Here is a 20,215-nt window from a genome sequence, read left to right as displayed (position 1 = left end):
GTCCTGTAAAAATGCAATGTAACCTTCCTCCTACCTACCACTCCTCTCCACTACGCACACCAGCATGGCTTAAGGAAAAAGGTTTATTATACACACAGCAGAACAGCCCTGGAAAAGAGCACCTAGATATTTTTTTCCTTCCTCTGTGAGAAAGAGCAGATGGAAGGTGAAAAAAAAAAAAACATGCCATGTTGAGATGTCTCAATCCTGTGAGATAAAAGGAAAGGATGTGTATACACAGCAAATATGTAAAACAGTGAACCTTTAATGTTTTTCTTTGTCATGTATGAACAAAATACTTTAATAAAATGAGTCAACAACCCTCAAAGCCAAACCATGTTTGGCTTTACGACTGCACTCCAACTTACCAATTGGTCATTGACCAAATACAAGCTAGAAGAACTCCGGGTCATTTCTGACATTCTACAAAGGCACAGGAAAGACAAGGCTGCAAATATATAAAATACTATATAGAAACAAGAATCATATTGTAAGAAATATTCACATGGTTTCATAAAGAAAGAATAAATTTAAAGATACAGTCGTTGAGAATTAGATACAATATCTGGATAAGGCTGAAGTCCAAGCTGTTTGTTGTCTTTCAACTTTTGTACTATAATTCTGGCGAAGTCCTCTCCTTGGCCGTCTGAAGTATCAAGCAGTTGTCGTACTTTTGATGTCCTTGTAGGTTTGGTGCTTATAAGTTCATAATCTTCTTTCATGAGTAAAAATCTTGATAGAAGAGCATCCAGGGACTGATTCAAACATGCTTCAGTCATCTGATCAATAATTTCTTCTCTTTTACTTTGGATCCATTGATGAGCTACATTCTGTTGTATGGTTTCCAATACAAAATCTGAGATTGGAAAGGATTAGAAAAAAGGAAGGGATTGTAACTGTCTGTCAACAAATATTGCCACAGAACAAAGAACAAGCTAAAAATAGCTGTTAAAATGTTCCAATTTGACAAATTTGGTGGTTAGAGTATTTATTCTATCTGAACTACAGAATAATTTAGGTTGGAAGGGACCCTCAAGGAAGTCATCTGATGTAATGGCCTGCTCAAAGCTGGGCCAACTTCAAGGATAAGTCAGGTTGCTCAGGGCCTTGTCCAGCTGAATTCTGAGCATCTCCAAGTGATGGCAGTTCTGCAGCCTCCATGGGCAACCTGTTCCAGTGTTCAACCCGACCTGGTACTAAAAAGAGACAGGTGGTAAATTCACTTTCCAGGGGGATTTTTATTGAAGATTACTGAAAACATCCCTGTAGTTTCCTGGTATTTTTCTCAAGATGAGGTTTTACATAGTGAAAAGGTGTTGATTCTCATATTTTCAGAAGATGGATGATGCAATAGATCTTTACAAAGTTGCATGTTACTGTGTGGCCCCTCAAAATATTTCTGAATAATTCATCATTAAAATTTCTTTTTGTTAACTTTTAACAGCTATTTGATGAATAAAATTATGCTGTAGTGGGCTCTCAACTAACACAGAGGACCATTACAGGTGAGATGCTGACACCGTTGCTGCTTCTCTCAGCCCCACCATTACTAAATGGAAGACTGGAAAGTCTAAAAAGTGAGAAGTGACAGGCAACAAAGTGACTAAGTTTGAGCCATGTTTTCCTCTTCTTCTGCTGGACTGTAGCACTGCTATAATAGCAGGAGATAGGAGAAATAATATGAGCAAAGAGAATGGGATAAGGAAGACCCACGGCACCAGGAATCTGATTAAGAGGGAGAAAAAAAGCTGGTAGCTACAGGTACCTGTACTTGATCACATTTTACACTGTTTTTGCTTACTTTGTAATGTAAGTCTACAAGGACAGAATTACTTAATTTTGTGTTCTTAATATGGAGATGTTTTGTTTTCATTTTGCAGGTGAGTAACAGTTCCAGTTTCTATTTTATACAGACATACATTCCACGTTAGAACACTTATTGTGGGTCTTGGAATCAAATAGTGTTTGCTGTACCTGAAGGAATTGGCGATGACTGCAGCACACAAGATGTAGAACTTGAAGCATCTGAAGTACTCTTGTCAGATGAGGGAACAGTGCTGTATGGATGCACAAGGAGTTTGGCACTCTGAGTTACAGACAGATTTCCATCTGTGCTCTGGCTGCTGAGAGAGTGTAGGCACCCAGAATTTCCATCTTAGAAAAATAAAAAAAAAATAAAAAAAAAAAAGGAGAAGGAAAAGAAAAAGAACAAGCTGTATTACTTCTGTATTCAAATAAAATACACCCATCAGAGATTACTTCGAGCAATTTCACAAAAGAAGTCATAAACCAACTCCTTTTACATGATAACAACAAATTAGTCCTTATACTCAAACTCTGAGTACATTTATGTCCCTTATATTTTCTCAGGGCCTGACTATGGTTTGGGGTCCTGCTTTATTTTAAAGAAATATTGGGAGTATAAATCTGTCAGATGTGAACTTTAACAAAAAAGCTCTGTTTGACAGAAAATTTTTGTAGAGACTAGAAGAACAAAATAAATCCTTTCAGTATTTGGAGAGGTAACTAGAAGTCAGCAGGAAAGCAGACTCACTTTTTTTGATGACGTTTTGCAGTGTAAAAAAGGTGAAAATATTAAAATAAAGATTCAGGTGGAGGAAAAAATGAAGACCATTGGGAGAAGTTAACACTCAGTGGAAGGTCAATGGAAGCTTTTTGCAATTCATCAAGACAGGATATGACTACATGAAAGCTTCATGTAAACTTTTGCAAATAAAAGTTAAAAAGATTTCTATCAGGTGAGAAGTTTAACAGTTTCTAGTTTTAGGATTTTTTTATAGTAAAAAAGGATGACAGATATGAAAGCATCAGTAGGAAGTACACGAGGAAGGGATGACAAACACCTGATGAGAAACAAACTACAGGACATGTGCCTACATGTGCTCTGCAAATAGCTTTGATTAGACTTTCACTGTGTCACTTGATAAAGACAGTAACTAAGATGTTAACTAAGAACCAGAAATGCAAGAATTCAGATGAGCATCTAAAGACACAATGAGGTAGCCCCATGGACAACTTGAGATTACCTGTCCAATGGGGAAATCTGAAGGTGTATTCCCAGCTCTTTCTTGACCTGTAGAAGAATATGTCAGTAAGTACACAGAGCAGGAATAAGAAAATGCGGAATAAACTCAATTTTCAGTATTTTAAAATGGTGGACTAGAATTCATAGGAACTAGCATTTTATTTCATGAAGAAGAGAGAAAGTTGGGCAGAGCTATGTACTGTGAAGCAGCAGATAATATCTACTGCATGAAGAGGGGATTAGGAGACACCCACTGTGAGGGAAAGATAATTTCAGGAAAGTATTTAAAGCAGCTGTGCTGGGATAGATTGCTATACATTTTTAGGCACACATTTAATTTCATAACATAAAGACAAAACTACTGGGATTGTATTGGTACGAGAGAATGACCTTGACCAGTGACCACAGCATAAAAAATATAAATCATAAAATCACACAATCGTTTTCACTGGAATGACTCCTGAGATCACCAATTCCAGCACTGCTAAGTCCAGCACTGCCCCATGTCCTGAAGTGCCACATCTGCACATCTTTTAAATCCCTCCAGGGCTGGTGACTCAACCACTTCCCTGCTGGGCAGCCTGTTCCAATGCTTGACAACTCTTTCCATGAAGAAATTTTTCCTTAATATCTAATCTAAACCTCCCCTGGCACAACTCAGAGCCATTTCCTCTCATCCTACTGCTTGCTGCTATTGCTTGTCAGTTAAGAGCCCCCACTGGGTCACAGTCTCCTTGCAGGTAGTTGCAGAGAGCAAAGGAGAAAAATTTGCTCTCTGAGCCTCCTTTTCTCTAGGTTAAAAAACCTCGGTTCCCTCAAAAAAAAAAAAAAAAAAAAAAAAAAGGAAAAAAAAAGAGAATTATTCAGATGTTATTCAGAAAAAAACCAGATTGACTCAAATTACTCAAAAAGAACTGGATGACCTAGAAGACTGGAGTAATCGAAACAGAAAAAGAAGGAAAAATATTCAATCCCTAAGTAGATTATTCTGTAATGAAGGACCTTGTGAGAAAGGAAAAATAGAATTCTAAGGTATACTAAGTAAGGTGAATTTCATAGACAAAAATAGTTTGTCATGACTCTCATAACAGTGACATAGCCTCAGTTCAATGACTTAAGTCAGAACATGCACCAGGAGGACTAGTTAGGATACTAAAAGAATAAAGAAGTTTATTGTACAAAGGGATTTCAAAAGAGTGCATCCTGTTCATCTAGGAAAGCAAAGTATATTAAAAGATTACTCTCTGTATCAGAAAGGAAATAGGAAGAGGGAAAAGAGCTGTTTGACGAAATACCGAAGAAAAGCTCACTAGGGAAGAGGAAAAAAAAGTAAAGATGAAAAGAAAGGCTAAAGGCTAGAAAATGAGTCGTAACTCTAAACAAGCAATTTTCTGAAAAAGTGTTCTGATTGTACTGATGGAAAAAAGAAGAATCTATAGTCATTAACTCAGCTAGACTCTGTAGTCAATAACTTCTGCCTTAGTGCCATGCCAAACTCCTCTCTTGCTAACAGCTACCTGGAATAGAATTTTCACCTGAAACAATTGCATCTGAGTTTGAAAAGCAAGAGGAATGTCAGTGCTTCCCACTACAACACTACCTGATGCAACCACTGGCAAAGTAATAACACTGCTGCAGTAGGGTTTTGTAGGCACTATTTTCACAAGCTTTACAGCATCTATACATAAACACAATAAAGTCTAAGCAATGACTCTATAAAACGATCACCAGCTGACCAGTCAGATCAAGTGTACCAACAAATTTTCATTGATGCCTCCCACAGAAAGACACAATAATTTGTAACAGGAACCAGCAGCAAGAAAGGCTGATATTTATCATTATCTTATGTGATTACACTTACAGTCCATGCTCATGTTCAAACTAATACTCCATGTTCTAAAATTCATCACAACATACTTACTAAGCTAGGTAAATATGTAAATATGAATTATTCTTCATCTCTGAGGTTTTTATGCTGTATAGTTAAATGTTTCAGTTGAGGTGCAGCTAAAGTACCCTGCACTTGCTTTCTACCAATTTCTCCAGTAAATGAAAGTCCTTAAGCCTCCTGTAATTTATTTACTCAAATTCCTCCTGTATTTATACACTGAGTAGAAGTTCAAAATTGTGTATGTGTTCAAACAGGAGCTGAAACAGGAACTGCTCATGGTCTCCTAACTCTACCAGAGTATCTCTGGTTTTGCAGAACCTCAGAATACTTTTTGATATCCTATTTATAGCAGTGAAGTCAATAGCCTTGTCTGCTTTCATACTCATGGTCCCTGCAATGGCTGAGGACACTCCATTCTTTTGAAATGTTTACATTCTGTCAAGTGAAGAAACTTAAATGCTGTTTGAGTTTTGCAATGTATTGCAATTCCACCTGGGTTCCATCGTATTTTTCTGGCTTCTGATGTCAGCAAAACCTCAAAATTGACTTTTCTCAGGGAATTTTGCCAACTTTTATTCATAAAAGAGGATGAACAGCTACAAAAGATCTGTGCAGATACTTTTGCAAAGCAATCTATTACAGACATTTTTATTTATTGAATTAAAAATTATCTAGAAACTGGCACTGGAAACTTTGAGTTTACTCAGCTTCTAAAATGCCCTAAAATGTGTAGCTTTTTATATTCAGAAGAAGTTCACAAATTAAAAAAAGCAGTTAACTAAACTGCCAAGAGTCTGAATGGAGAAGAAAATGCTAGCTCTGCACTCACAACTCTGAGTAGGAAAACTGTGTAGAGATTTCTCAGGTGATAAGAACAGAAAAATCAGAGCTTAAATTCTCTAGTCTTTTTTACCCAGAGCACAAAGTTTACAAAAGGAATTTTTTTCTGAATAGAGAGACCCAACTTTCTACTACACAAATGCAATGTCACAGCATGAATGTAAAGCTACAATGGCAACTTAAATTTACACACAGTCAGAAGTATCTCACCTGATGAGAGGACATTACACTGGGGAATAGACTTGAATTTTGATGTATCTGGAGAGATGCTCCGAAGGGGAAGTGCATCACACTGTATGGAGCTAGTGTATGCTGGCTGAAAGAAATCCAGGTGTATATTGAACAGGCACATTAAACAAATATGAAATTGCAATTTTTTTACAGAGAACCTTCCCATCACCATGTTTCTTTCCCCTGCTATCTAAATGCTCAATAAACAGCCCAATTAAAATATGGTAAATTGGAAGAAATCATGTAATCCTAATACATGTGTGTTTTCAAAGATGACAGCAATTTTTATACAAGTTTAACTACTAGTAAGAACCAAAAGCAGAAGCATTAAGAATCAAAATATAAATGTAGATCTATATGACCCTATCTATACAAGCAAGCTCCATAGAGGTGTAAGGGAGCAGTAGATGACCTCTTCCCATTGGCAGGCATTGTGCGCTGCATTCCTCCTTGAGGGGATCACAGACTCACAGAATACGTGGAATGCGAAGAGACCCACAAGGATTATCAAATCCGCCTGCTGGCCCTGCACAAGACCACCCCCAGAGCCACATCATTTGCCCAAGAGCATTGTGTAAACACTTCTTAAACTCTGCTGGGTTTGGTGCTGTGACCAGTTCCCTGGGGAGCCAGTTCCAGTGCCTGATTGCCCTCTGGGTGAAGAATCTTTTCCTGATATCCAGTCTAAACCTCCCCTGGCACAGCTCCATGCCATATTTAGAGCTTTCCTGTATTTAGATGCCCTTCCAATTTCAGCATATTCACCCTTTTCTATCTTCACATATTTTGTTACACCTTGGCTCAAGTAATGCATTCCATGCCTTTCTTGATTGCACAGGAAAGCGAAGTGCAGAACAACTTCCCTTACCAAGTTAACCTTCCTTTAATCTCTCAGGATGCTGACATACCAAATGTAACATGTAAAGTAAATACCTTTTCAGGATTCAGAGGTATGTTTAGAGATATCTGCTCCACATTTGTTTTCTTTCCACTCTTGTAAATACTTTCTGATTCATATAGTGACTGGAAGAGAAATATTCACCTGTATTAAATTTCTGCTATAAGACAGGAAGACAGCTCTGTACAAACTCATGTTTCAACCAGATACAAGATTAGACAAAGGAGAAATGACAAAGGAGATTACACTTCTTTTAGCAAGTGAAAGTTACCAACTTATTTGACCAACTCGTTACTCTAACGAAAGCTTCTTACCTTTGATCTTTTTAACAGAATTACCGCTTCCAGCATAGCTATTTCATCAAATGTTCGCAGAACTGGCTCCAGGTCTATTAAACATTCTAAACAAGGGAAGAGTACTTGGTGAACGGTTTGAAGTGGAAATCAAGTTTTCACTGTACTAAAGTGTCTTTCTCACATTTACAAAAATAATTTGTTGATTGACATGTATCAAACCACTTAAGCTGCTAAAACAGAAGCTGCTTGCTTCTGTTAGACCAGTCCACACCACCAAAAGAAACCCTGTCCTGACCTGTGCATCTGATCCCTGTGTACCAAAAGAGATGCAGGACAGTGCTGGGCTGCAAGTCTAGCATTCATGGAATGGAGAGATTGGTGAGTATGCTGTGTTTTAAGGTAGCCCCATCAAGCCTGATTAGCTGAATGGGACCAAACACCATAAGACCCCAGACTGTGTTGCTGTCTTCCCACTCCAGAAGAGGTGTTAAATATTTGTACCAGAAAAATAAACAAACACACCCCCAACACGGCAATATCCAGAATACATGCTTAAGGCATGAGGCCAGAGATGATGGGATAGTCAAAGCACTGACTGATCCTATCCAGTGAAACCAAATGACACTGGCCTCAGTGTGTCTGTGTCCTTATGCTATGGTAATTGCTTAAGTTCCCCATCAGTGAGCCTTACTTCCCCTAATTTTGCAACAGTTTTGCAACTTCTTCTTTCTTTTTATGATAGTAAAGTAGTGGCAAAAGCAATGCATGGTTTTTCTTCAAAGATCATCTTACTACACACTTAAACAAGAATCCCAGTTAGCTCACATAGTACATATCCCAGATAGTTTTCCCTTTAGTTTGACCATACACTTAAATTGCTATTTTGTTTTTTGTTAATTAGCATAAGAAAACAAGAAATCATATGGAAATATCATGATGTGTCTCTTCTTTTTGATTTTAGAAAATATTGTATTTAGATACATGTCCTTGCTTGGGAAAAAAATCCAACTCTTGCTTGATAAAGGAGATGAAACAATAAAAGATAAAGTGTCAGTGAAAGATTTACACTGAGATGCAAATATAAGTTGAAGTTGCTACAGCTTATGTGCAATGGTTCGTTGGTGTTGGTTTGGTGCTCATAAATCCTACAGTACTAATTTTATACTTCACTTCTCCCATCTCCCCTTAAAAACCCCAAATTATTTTCAACAATAAACAAAAAAACTCCAAACACAAGTAGTTAAACAAAATATGCTGCTTTTTTACAGGTAAATTAGGAGATGGTAAATGCAGGATACTCCAACAACCAGCCTAGTTTCATGGCACACACATAATTCCATTCATAAAAGTTTGTTTACAGACATGAAGAAAGCAGCCAAGCACCTCATCATAATCAACAAGACCAAGCACATAGATCTCCTGACATGTTTAACACTTCCCTTTCATGACTATAACCTTGCTCTCTAAGTACCATGTTCAACAGAAATCTGGCAAGGTAAACTCACTTAAAAATGATGGTCTTTCGTCTGGGTTTTGTGCCCATCCACTTTCCATCAGTCTTATGACAAGTCCTCGATGAGGAATATCCATTGACAGACTTCCTTCAGTCAAGTCTAGTCGCTGCCCTTGGGACACACTGTACATTATCTGCAAGGGGTTTATAACTTCTGTCAAAACAGACATTGTGAAGTCATTAGAAATACATGCATTATAAAGAGCTTACTATATAGGAGGAGGAATTCAGGTTGCAGACATAGAATTCATATCTCATCAAAACAAGGTTATGTTTCTTAATTAACGAAAAGGTATTCTTAATTTATAAAGCAACTCTGTACTTAAAAAAGAAGAAGATACTAAAAAACCAGTCTAATTTGAAAAGTATGTCAAAGTGTTCTTCAACAAGCTTAAAAGTTGGATTATTAGAAAGTAACCCCTAAAATTAAATCCCCAGGTTTCATTTTCAACCTCTAGGTAAGGCAGGAAGAATAAATTAAAGGAAGACACAGCCTTACCTTCAAATGGCTGTTTCCTTGACATTACTTCCCACATGATAACTGCATAACTGTTTACATATAAAAAGCACAGAAGATGTTATTTTAGACTACCAACACTTAACAACACAATATGCTCAGCTTTAGATTTTATTTAAAACATCTTGGTAAAATGGTCCTGCAAGCACACATGGGACTAACTATAGCTAACTATAATGATGACATGAATATATAAAATCTAGCAGGTGACTTCATCTAGAACTAGCTAATACTATTAAGTACAGACAAGATCCATGGCATATAAACTCCAATTCCAAATCTGTATCAATTTGGCTCTGCTAACATGTTGTCAATTATGTACATGGAGTTAAAATCTCAGCATGCAAATTAAAGTGAGCCCCAGAGACCCAACTGCTCTGTCCTAACTGCAATACTCTGGCAACTTCCCAGCATGGACTGACACTCCCAAGGGAAGCTGGGCATTAGCAGGGAGGGTGACTTTGATCCACAGCTCTATCCCAACACAGTGTGGCTGAGGCAGGTAAGATACAAACTTGCTGGAGTGGGATGCCCACTCCGGCTGCCTCCCTCCCGATATATGCTTCCTACATTTGCAATCATCTCCACAGGGAGAGATGTCACACACAGCATTCACTTTCCAAAGCAGACTCTTGGGAAGACTACTCTGAACTAATGCCAGGAATTTGAACACACATGTGCTTACTCAAATCAGTGACCTTCTTTTCCAGTCACATCAACATGAATGGCAAGTGGTTCAGTGAGTACAAACTTTCCCCATCTTTAGCAAACTATCACTCTCTTCAGCCCTCAGGATATACTAGAAAGAGGTAACTTTAAACAACTTTGTACTTTAAAAAACGTACTTTGTGCTTTTAGCTGATTTCATTTAAAAACAGCATTTAATTCTCAGTCCTTCTCTCCAAATTTTCCTTACATATTCTACCACATCTGAATCAATCTCTACTTCATAAAAAGGTACTAATATTAATCACAGCACTGTATTCAAGTATCTAGTTCTGGATTTAGAAAAGACAATCTAGCTAAATCTTCAGTGCTCCCATAACTTCGGAATACATGCAAGGTGCTGACAAGTGTGTATTTCCATGTTTTCAGTCCAAGCCTTTATAAGCACTGTGACAGTGCCATTCCAGAAAATAATTACCATGATCAACTGCTTTTAAGGCTTGCTCCTCACCTTTGGTATGAATGTACTGAGCTTCCTTCCTACATCAATGAGAAGTAGCAAATTTTTCATACAGGTTACATTTAACTGCCTTAAAGCACTGTACCATCCAACAGCTACCAAGTAAGAATTAAAAAAAATGAAGTAAAAATAACTGATGCTAAAAATCAAGTAATATAAATTGACTTTTCCTATTTATTCTGTTTACATTTTAACATTCTTCAGTGATGAAATTTACTCAGGTAGCTTTTAATAAAAGCAGTCCTCCCTGTTATAAAGTCTGTTTTGCTGTATTCCTGACAAATCCATGCAGGCTGATTTTTTTTGGTACAGCAAATCATCCCTTTTGTCGAGGTTAAGCTGCTTGACTGTTGTTTAAACAATTTGTTTCTTTAAGAAAAATCCTCACAAATTAACTTCAACATCTCAACAACACTCAGATGTGATCACTTAATTAGACATCCAGAAAATATCCAAATATTTAATAATATCTTTCATTCAGTTTGAAAACTCTCTACAGTTAAAGATTATTTTTTCAGTTCTACAACACAGCAGCATTCCTCTTTACACTATTCCTGTTTTCCTTTCTTATTTCTGCTGTGTAGCGTCTCCTTCTGATTGTGAGCACAGAACCTCCTGTGGGGTTTTCTGATGGTCCTTCACTGTCTCTGCACCTTCATATCTTCCTGCCTTGAACATCTGTCTTTACAATGTTGTCTCAACTTCTCTTCTTTATTCTCACATAATCTTTTTCCTTCCTAATTTATCTGTTTTCTACACTCTTCTACTGATGTGTTCTCCTATTTTCTCCTATTTGATTCTTATTCCTCTGAAAATATTATTTTCTTTCCAAGAAACATTTGTCTCCTTCATCTCTATCCATTCATTAAGCCACCAGTCACCCTTTCTTTCCCCTTAATACACCTTTTTTTCTTTTCAATGTTTTCTTTATCTGTATCTTCTCCTGGGAAAAGGGTAAGGAAAGCAGGTATGTTGTCATCTGTATTCTTTGGGCAGGAATGTCAAGGAACTTCATGTGCTCCTAAAGGGTAAGGGATAATTAAGGGAAATTGTGGTTTCCTTGCAAGTCAGTAGAACCCCCTGAGACTGATTCATCTCTCACCAAGATACAGCCATGTCAGACATAAGTGAAGGTAAAGGTGGCAGACTGCACCAGAACGATGGACACTGTCACAGTGATTGGCCAGTTCATGCCTCTTCAATCTTTCTTTATACATGACAATTCCTCCCAAAATCCTTCAAGTAATCTCTGAGTTCTCCAAACCATTTCAGACCAGCCAACTGTAACTCCAGTACCCTGAGAGACTTCCTTTTGTTATATGGGTCACCATCACTCTATTTACTATTCTACTACTTGTACTCAGGACTGCCCAACACAAAACAACCACAACTTTCATAAAGTAAATTATTCCTTAAGGAGATGACTGTAACTACTTTCTCCAATCCCATTATCCTGTTTTTATCTACCTCCTTTCCAAAACCACAATTTCTTCTTTCCCCCAAGTACATTCTGCAAATTATGTTATTTGATTACACAAATTACAAGAGTATGTGCATTGAGTTAATGGTGTGAATGGCTTTCTCCTTTCCCAACACTGTCTGCATGTGTATGCTCATTTACAGAAACCAGTCTCCCTTACCTATTTTTGTAGTCTCAGTTTAATTTTGGAGCATTACGCTTGTCACAGCACAATAGAAATGAGTCATTAAATCCAACTATTACTCAATTCTTTATTTCCCAATTCATTTCACCTATATAGCTATGATATCATCATTGAAAATAATAAAATTGCTGAGAATATATTAAAATCTAAGTTCAATAAATCAAATCTGAGTGCAAACCACACTAGAGAACAACAGGAGTTACCTGTAGATATCGTGTTTCACACTTGCTCGGGTTTTCTGGCTGGGGTTGTAATCCTCAGGTGGCATGTAGATAATTGTCCCTCCTTCCGGCAAAGAGGATTCACTCCGTGATTGCGACATGGATATGACACGCCATTTGGACATGCCAAAATCTGCAATCTGGAAAGGTCAAACCAGTTGTTCTGAGAAGAAAAGCTGGATTTATCTGCTCATAGTTGTTCGAAATTCCTGAAATATGCCCAGAAGGGGTCACCCAAAGCACTTAACCTGACACACAAAAAGTATGTTGTTCTCCTAGCAACAGGAAACATCAACTCCAGTCCACAAAGCATTCTCAGCTCATGACTCATGCTATCCCTATAGCACTGTCCTATCCTGTTCTTTTAAGGAAGGACTCATGTACAGTATGGCTAAGGAATCTGCTGTAGATAGCTGTCCCATATGAACAAAATCACTTCCTTGTATTAAAAAAAGCAAACAAAAAATCATTGATTACTTGTAGCTCCCTGGTTGTGAAGAAAGCACAAGTTGAGTATGAATCATAATAGTTGTACATAACGCAGCTTGCCAATATGCCAAGGCAGTTCCTCTCACAGAAAAATATTAGGGCACTTCACCTCACTCCCCTAACTATGACATATTAATCTTGAATTAATAAATTTGATATTCTGAAATTCTGTGCTGAAAAAGTTGTTGTATGTTTTCCTTACTGTGCACTCTGGGGCCTTGCTCCTTTCTACAGGACACAGTGCATCTATATGAAGAAGTAACTGACTTCAATTTACATCCTCAGACATCCAGGAGCCATGGTGCCAGATGTCAGATTAGGTTAGGGATAAGGAGAGAAACATTTAGCAGAATGCACCTGCTGGCTAAGCTGCAGTATCTGGTATACATGAGAGATAAGCAGCCAGCTACCAGCTCTGCACTTGTACAGCATTTGCATTACAGCAAAAACATTTTCAAAAAAGATGCATGTGCAAAGAAGATCTGTGGTGATAACAGAAATAAGCTTTCTGAAGAGCATACATCAAAATCCACAATGAAAAGTAACCTTTCTTAATTACAATTCACTCTCCTCAAGCCTTCCTCATTGTAACTGGTCATAACTCTTGCTCATTCAGTAGATCAGGGACAGTCAGAAGCACTTTGTGAATGGTGTTACTTTTATACAGATGCAGTATCTCTTCTATTTAGCATGAATGATAACTTTGTTTGCATTTCCTGTCAGCTGTACTAATTTAGAAATCTTGCTTCACTTAAAACCCTAAGGACACTCCTTACAGGAGGCAGGGAAGGTATGCAAGAGTCAACCTCTTCCCTTCAATTGCCTCAGCAAAGAAACTGTTCAGATATGATCAGACAGAGCACCAGGCCACACCAAAGCTGCTACAGATTAAAAAGAGAGTGGATAAAAAAATGACTTGGACTAGTTCCCTGATCAGGTTTATCAGGAAGCTTGAGAGATGGCAATTCCAGCACAACTGAGTGGGAGGAAGCATAACCTGCTGGGGTGTGAGCAGAGACAAAGCTGTATGAGGTACTTGGCTGCCAAGAAAAATTTCTATGCAATGAAACCAGCAGCAAATCTTTGCTCAAAGGACTCACAAAGAGACTCAGCTTACAGCAACAACTGGAACACCCACTTTTCAAGTATAAATTCAGTGCAAAATATCTCTTATTTTCATTTACTTGAGTAACATATTCTACCAATTACAAAGCCAGATCTTTTTTAAAAAAACAAGAAACAACAAATCCAACTCTTGCAATTATGGAAGCACCTAAACATTTTGTCAGAAGTACTTTCAGTCTCTTTTTCATATCATGGTAGTGTTATTTTAAAAGCCAGAAATAAAGTTTTGAACTACTGATACTTCTGCATGTATGTTTGCTTGTTTTAAGGAGTTTCACAAAAGCCACCTTCCAAAATAGTAAGATTTTCCCGTCTTGTTTTACATGTTCTTATACTACACCAACAGAATAGAGTGTAATAAGCATCAAACTAAGTATCAAATGGAGCATTAACATTTGAATTAGTCCTACTGCCTATAAGAAGTAACTAATCAGAGCACCTCAGGCAGGGATACTTTCTATTTTCTTCTCAGGAAAGGCCAGGTGTAGCTACCCTAAGAAGGCTGACAAATAAGAGCGTCACCACTATTGAGTATCAGCTACTGCTATAGCAGAAACAGCCCAAATTCTATCTTTCTGGTCTTAGACAGATAAAATCCACAACTGAGTAATACAGAGTTTCCAAAAAGAAAAACTCCTAAATTCTGTCTGCAAGGGTAGAAGAAAAAATCCACCATACAATTACATCCTCTCTGTATGGTCACAACTTCACCCTTCCTCCTCTCCATCAATGAAAACTCTTTCACTCATTCTGGATGCTGAAGAACGTAAGAATTAAAAAAACCCTACCTTGATATGAAACTCATCATCCAGCAAAATGTTCTGGGTTTTTAAGTCATGGTGCAGCAATGGAGGATTCATGTTGTGCAAATAGTTTACTCCCAAAGCAATTTCATAAAGAATGCGGAATCTCAAGCACCAGGGAATGTCAGGATACACATCTTTCTGCCAAGATAAAACCACAAAACCGGAATATAATCGCCTGTTCTGATCTAACAGCACACACAAAGACTTATTTTATAAGAATAAGAAAGTGACTTGGGCAATAGTGACTGTAATCTTTTAAAACATCCATTACACAGATTCCTTAATGTAACGTAAAAATGTAATGTAAATTAATGTAATGTAAAAAAATGTAACGAAGCATTAAGACTCATTAGCTGTTAAAAGAAACATTATTAAAAAAACCTATGCAGTGCTGTGTTTCCATTCCCTAGCATTCACATAGTAGCTCATGACTGCTATACATGATGTTGAACATTCACTGTGTTCAACATATGAATAATTTCTCATTCATATGGAAATGAGTTACAGACGGACTTCTGCATGAAACTTGCAACCCTCAGTTTATGAATTCTACACAAAGAATAGCAAAAATCATATCTTCAACTGACACTGGGGGAAAAAAACCCTGTATAGAAACTATGCACAAAATACTACCTTTATAAATAATCATATAGCAAGAGAAATGCAGAAAAACTCAATTGAAATCCTAAAAGTTATATTGACACTTATGCCTTTATCCAAAACACACAGTTGAGCTCTCTAAGGCATGAAATGTGTATTGATTAAAGGTGGAGAAGAGACTTGAGTGCTGTTGGGACACAATTGCAGTATTCTTTGCAGTAGCAACACTGCTCAGGCCAAGCTAATAGGAGCAACTGACTGAGTTCAGTGCAGAAGAAGATGTGGTAGAAATATTCATACCTGTTTATATTAGCAATATTTGGCTTCTATAAACTGAAGTCAAAATCTTCAATTTTTTTTTTTAATATTCAAACTCATGAAAAAAAATTCATTATTTATATTGACTGAAGCAAGCATAAGTATTTCAGAATCTAATTAGAACAACTGAGGTGTTTAAAGTGACTGTATGTAATAATTCAACATAAAGCTCATTATAGGTCACAATGTTAAACGAAAATGTTTAACAAAACTTAAGTCAGCTGAGTTTAGTTGTCTTTTTGAGATACAGAAGGTCTATCTGAGCACCAAAAATGACTAGGGATAATGACTGTCTTCTAGTGTGAAATATTATTAATAAAATACTTTACTATACTAATTAAGTGTGGATAGTACAATCTACTTAGAGCAGCCAGGTATCATATTTAAAGACCATAAGTACACTTACCCCATGCAACAGCTGGTTCAATGACCCATTGGTCATGTATTCTGTTACTATCCCTAGAAATTCAGGCTCGTTGCAAATTCCCAAAATTGGCAGTATGTAACTAAACCTGGCTTTGTGTAAGATCTCTGCTTCTTTTAGAAGGTGGTTTCTATCGCTTAAAGAAAACAAGCAAACAAATAAAATACATTAGCATACCAGTACTAGGAAACTCAAAGCAAATGCTGGGTTCACTATATTCTCTGTCAATTACATCCCTGTATGCAGTACCACCACCTCTTCACCATTTGATTTCTACCACGCTGTTTTGAGACCAAGACAGTGTAAGAGAACACAGAATCTGCAAATGCAAAGACAAGACAGTCTCCCTGTTTCTGTCACACATTTCATCCATGTTTCCAGTAAATAATGATACTGTCAGAACTTCCAGCTGCTACCATTCCTTGTAACCACAATGGTAACAACCATCTGCATTTCTCCCACTTCACTGAACTCCTTCAAACCCTGAGTTTTCACTGAGGCCCAATATTTATCTCCTAGAAAGTGAAGATTTTAACACACATGATTCCCCAACCACTTAAGTTTAATAGACTCTGATGTACACTAAAATAATAGGGGCTAAAGGAATGGAAGGAAAGGAGTTCCTTTCTGAAGGAAACTAAGTTCCTTTCTGAAGGAAAAGTAAAAATTAGCTATGCTTTGTTTTCACATAAATTGTTCCCTCAAACAGCCCCTGCTTTGAGTCACTCTCTGGACAAAACATCCTCTAGATGCACAGGAAGCAGGAACAGACCAGCCTCATGATGCTTTGGTGCCTGAATATATATGACTGCAGATAACTCTGTTACTTCAAAACTCCTCATAAATGTGGGCTTGATGCATCTGCACAAATTCAGATCTTGCAGTAGGTGGATTTGTGAAGGTTGTCTAATTTGAGTATGATTCCATCCCTAAAATCAGAATTTTTTTCATATGCCTTGTATCTCAAATAGTCTTGAAAAGCATGGGTTTGTTGTCAACGAGGATAGTTGAACCATGAAGCATAATTCAGCAAAAAAAGCATTTAGATTTTATACCAGTGGACACCAGTACAAGTGCAAGTACACGACTAGGATATTCAAATACAGGACATTTACAGCATATTTAAGATTGATCCTTTGGATCTGAGCCAGTCTGATTCAGAAGCAACAGGGCTGTGCTGGAGCCAGGGCTATGCCCATTACGATTTGTTGAGCACAGCAGCATGTAACGTGCACAGCACAGCCCCAGGGTGAGAGCTGGCTTGTGCCCATCGAGCTCAGGGCACACCCCAAAGCACTCAGGGCAGTCTGGATCCATCAAGGTGGGTTTAGCACTCACAAAGAAAAGGCTGTCAGGATATATAGGGAAAAGAGGAAGCCTTGTGAACTAAAGCCTCGTAACAGCAGGAAATTTTGAATTTAGATGGATATGAAATTAAGGTCCTTTTATCTATGTGATGGAAAAAGACTTATAGGAAACTCTAGGAAATGACAGAAGTTAAAAGACAGCCTTTGAGACAAGCATGGGATGGAAGACACAACTCTACGCCTTCCTCCCTCTCTCCAGAAATGACTAGGTTTGAGGAACTTTGGGGTCTTCCCAGACACTAAGGCACATTAGCATGGGATTCAGCTGCAGCCGGGAAACAAATTGCGACATACTGAAGTCTATTCTTGCATCTGTCAGTCACTTCACCTTGTCTGCTCCATGCCAGAAGGGCACTGAGTAATGCCTCAATGAGCACATTCCCACAACAGCTTCCCAACTGGCTCTGCTCTTTGGCTGGCCACATACCATATTCTGGGATGCACAGCACACACTTCCCACTTGGGGAAGTAATGGCACCATGAACTCATCCCTATTCCTGACAACACTTACAGGCTGGCATTTTATATTGATTGCCTACTGTACAACCAACAAAACACTTGCTGCTGAGACTCGGGTATAATGGATTTTACAGCTTTGAGTCTTCTGACAGTATTTCTGGGCTTTGCGTGATATATGGGTGGGAGGTGACTGAATTATTTTGATTACTTCACTTGCCCTTGTAATCATAATTTCACAGGTTAGATGTCCCACTTATCTCAATTCTTGCAAGGCTTAAAAGAGCCTTGGTGGTATCTCCCAACTGTGTTCTGAGGATAAATGCTATATTTCCAATTCACTGGGATTTAAGCAGACATTTAAAAAAATCCACAAACAATAACAAAAAACCAGCAACACATGTCCATCCCTCCCCTGACTTACTGGAAAACACCACATAACTGAGATTCCATTTCTGGCAAGATTTCAGAGATAAAGCCTGTGTATACACAAACCTGGGCAATAAGAGATGAAAGAGCTAAAACCAACTTGTCTTATATTCAAGTATATGGAGTCAAAAGACTAGAAGCCTTTCTGAGTGAAGCTGTCCTTCCTAGAAGGCTTAATACTAGATCAAAGAAACCTGAGGCAAAAGCCTGAAGACACCAAGATAAGACTCAGAGGCAGGTTTACAGTCAGGTAGGCTCCAGAGAGCCTAAGAAGAGGTAAATTTGCATTGATATGTTAACAAATTGGAGCTACGGGGATTGAATAAGACAGAGACGAATGAAAAAGTACAGCTTGCTGTCCCCTTACATGGAGTGACAGCTCCTTGTAATAAATATGCTGCCACTTGGGTACCTGGAAAACTGGGAACACGATTGTTACATGGAAAATACCAGTTTTACAGAGGGGCTTACAAGACTATTATTTTAAATTTCAGCCTCAGTACTGTGAGATCTGGGGAAAACCAATACTTTTGCATTGTCTCAGAGAAGCTTCTTCTAGAAGCAATCTCTAATGGACAGAACAGTATACTCTCTGTATTCTTCTCTCTAGGTAAACACCTAATCTATAGTAATCACTGTACTTTAATATCCTGCTGATATCTCAGCAAAATGGTTAGCAACCAACAGACTCAACAAGAAACCAAACTCTGTCAATTCCACCTTGTGGAGGGCTCAAAATGCACGGTGCAGAAGAAAAAAAAACTCCAAAAGAAACAACTTATCGTCTCATAGACCGAGAGTGAAACCACCCCTTTACAACAATCGAAAGAGAGGAAGCTCCGGGGCCGGCCCGTGCTTTCTCTTGGCCCAAGCTGAATCATCCTCGTGAGGTCCCCTTTCCTCGTGAAATTAAAGCACGGCAGCCTCCCGAAACACCAAGATCTGATCCACAGACTTCAGAAACTCACGCCGGCATCTTCGCCCGGCGCCTCGACCCTTTCTGGGCGCGGCTGAAGGGAAAGGCGGGCCCCCGCCCCGGCGCTGCCCCCGGCCCACCCCGGTACCTGTCTAGCAGCGGCCCCTGCAGGCACTTGAGGGCCACCGGGACCCTCCAGTCGGCGTGGCGGGCGGCGGACACGGTCCCGTAAGCGCCCCGGCTGATAAAGCGCAAGTCCGGGAGTTTGCTGGAGGGGATGGAGGGGAGGCCGTAGCTGAGGGCACCCACCCGGCGCCCACCGCCCTCCCCGCCGCTCATGCTGGCAGCCCGGAGCGCCGCTCCTCCGGCCCCACCGCCTCGCCGCCCGCGCACCGCCCTGCCCCGCCCGCTCTCCCGTTGGCCAGCAGCTCCCTCCTCCTTCTGCCCCTGCGACGTGCCACTTCCTCACGGAAAGTGGGTAAGTCCCACGGCCGGCGGGCCGGGAAGGCGGAGCGGCTGGGATGGGAGGAGCGAGCTCCAGGAGCGAGGTGGCGGCGGTGCCGGGGCAGCGGGCTCGGCCTTGGGCCGCCGCGGGAGCTGTGGCGGGGCGCGTCCCTCGGAGCATCCCCTGCGCCGGAGAGGAGGAGGATCCCCCTCCGGCCGGGGACGGGAGGGATGTGTCAGTTCTGCTCTCGAAAGATGATGCGGGATGCCAGAGCCGAGCGCAGATCGCCGCGGTGAATCGTTCACTGCGTAGAATCATAGGATGATATGGGTTGGAAGGGACCTTAATCATCTAGTCCCAACTCCTCTGCCAGGACAGGACGCACCTTCCAATAGACCAGGTTGCTCAGAGCCCCATTCAGTGTATACTCATTGCTCAAGCGAAGTGAGAAAAACTTTGTCTCATGCAGTCGCTTATCTCCTCCGTGTTTATCCTAGGAAGATTTTTCAGGATAGCGGCATTTCAAAAAGGTAATTT

General features: G+C 39.3%; 1 protein-coding gene across 1 annotated transcript; it reads right to left on the bottom strand.

Annotated features, from left to right (window-relative positions):
• Positions 1-245: 245 nt before the first annotated feature.
• RIPK2 (receptor interacting serine/threonine kinase 2) lies at positions 246-19,586 on the bottom strand. The gene is made up of 11 exons (XM_066333129.1): positions 19,382-19,586; positions 16,048-16,201; positions 14,706-14,861; positions 12,286-12,443; positions 9,215-9,264; positions 8,708-8,869; positions 7,221-7,306; positions 6,942-7,031; positions 5,988-6,093; positions 1,975-2,154; positions 246-856 (listed from the first exon to the last, which is right to left on the bottom strand). The coding sequence occupies exons 1-11, from the start codon at positions 19,570-19,572 to the stop codon at positions 531-533; spliced, it is 1,659 nt and encodes a 552-aa protein (XP_066189226.1). The 5' UTR covers positions 19,573-19,586; the 3' UTR covers positions 246-530.
• Between the last annotated feature and the right edge of the window lie 629 nt (positions 19,587-20,215).

This window comes from Sylvia atricapilla, chromosome 1 (genome assembly GCF_009819655.1).
Source record: "Sylvia atricapilla isolate bSylAtr1 chromosome 1, bSylAtr1.pri, whole genome shotgun sequence".
NCBI lineage: Eukaryota > Metazoa > Chordata > Aves > Passeriformes > Sylviidae > Sylvia > Sylvia atricapilla.
Note: the sequence above shows the minus strand (reverse complement) of the source record. Positions and strands in the feature narration are given on the sequence as shown.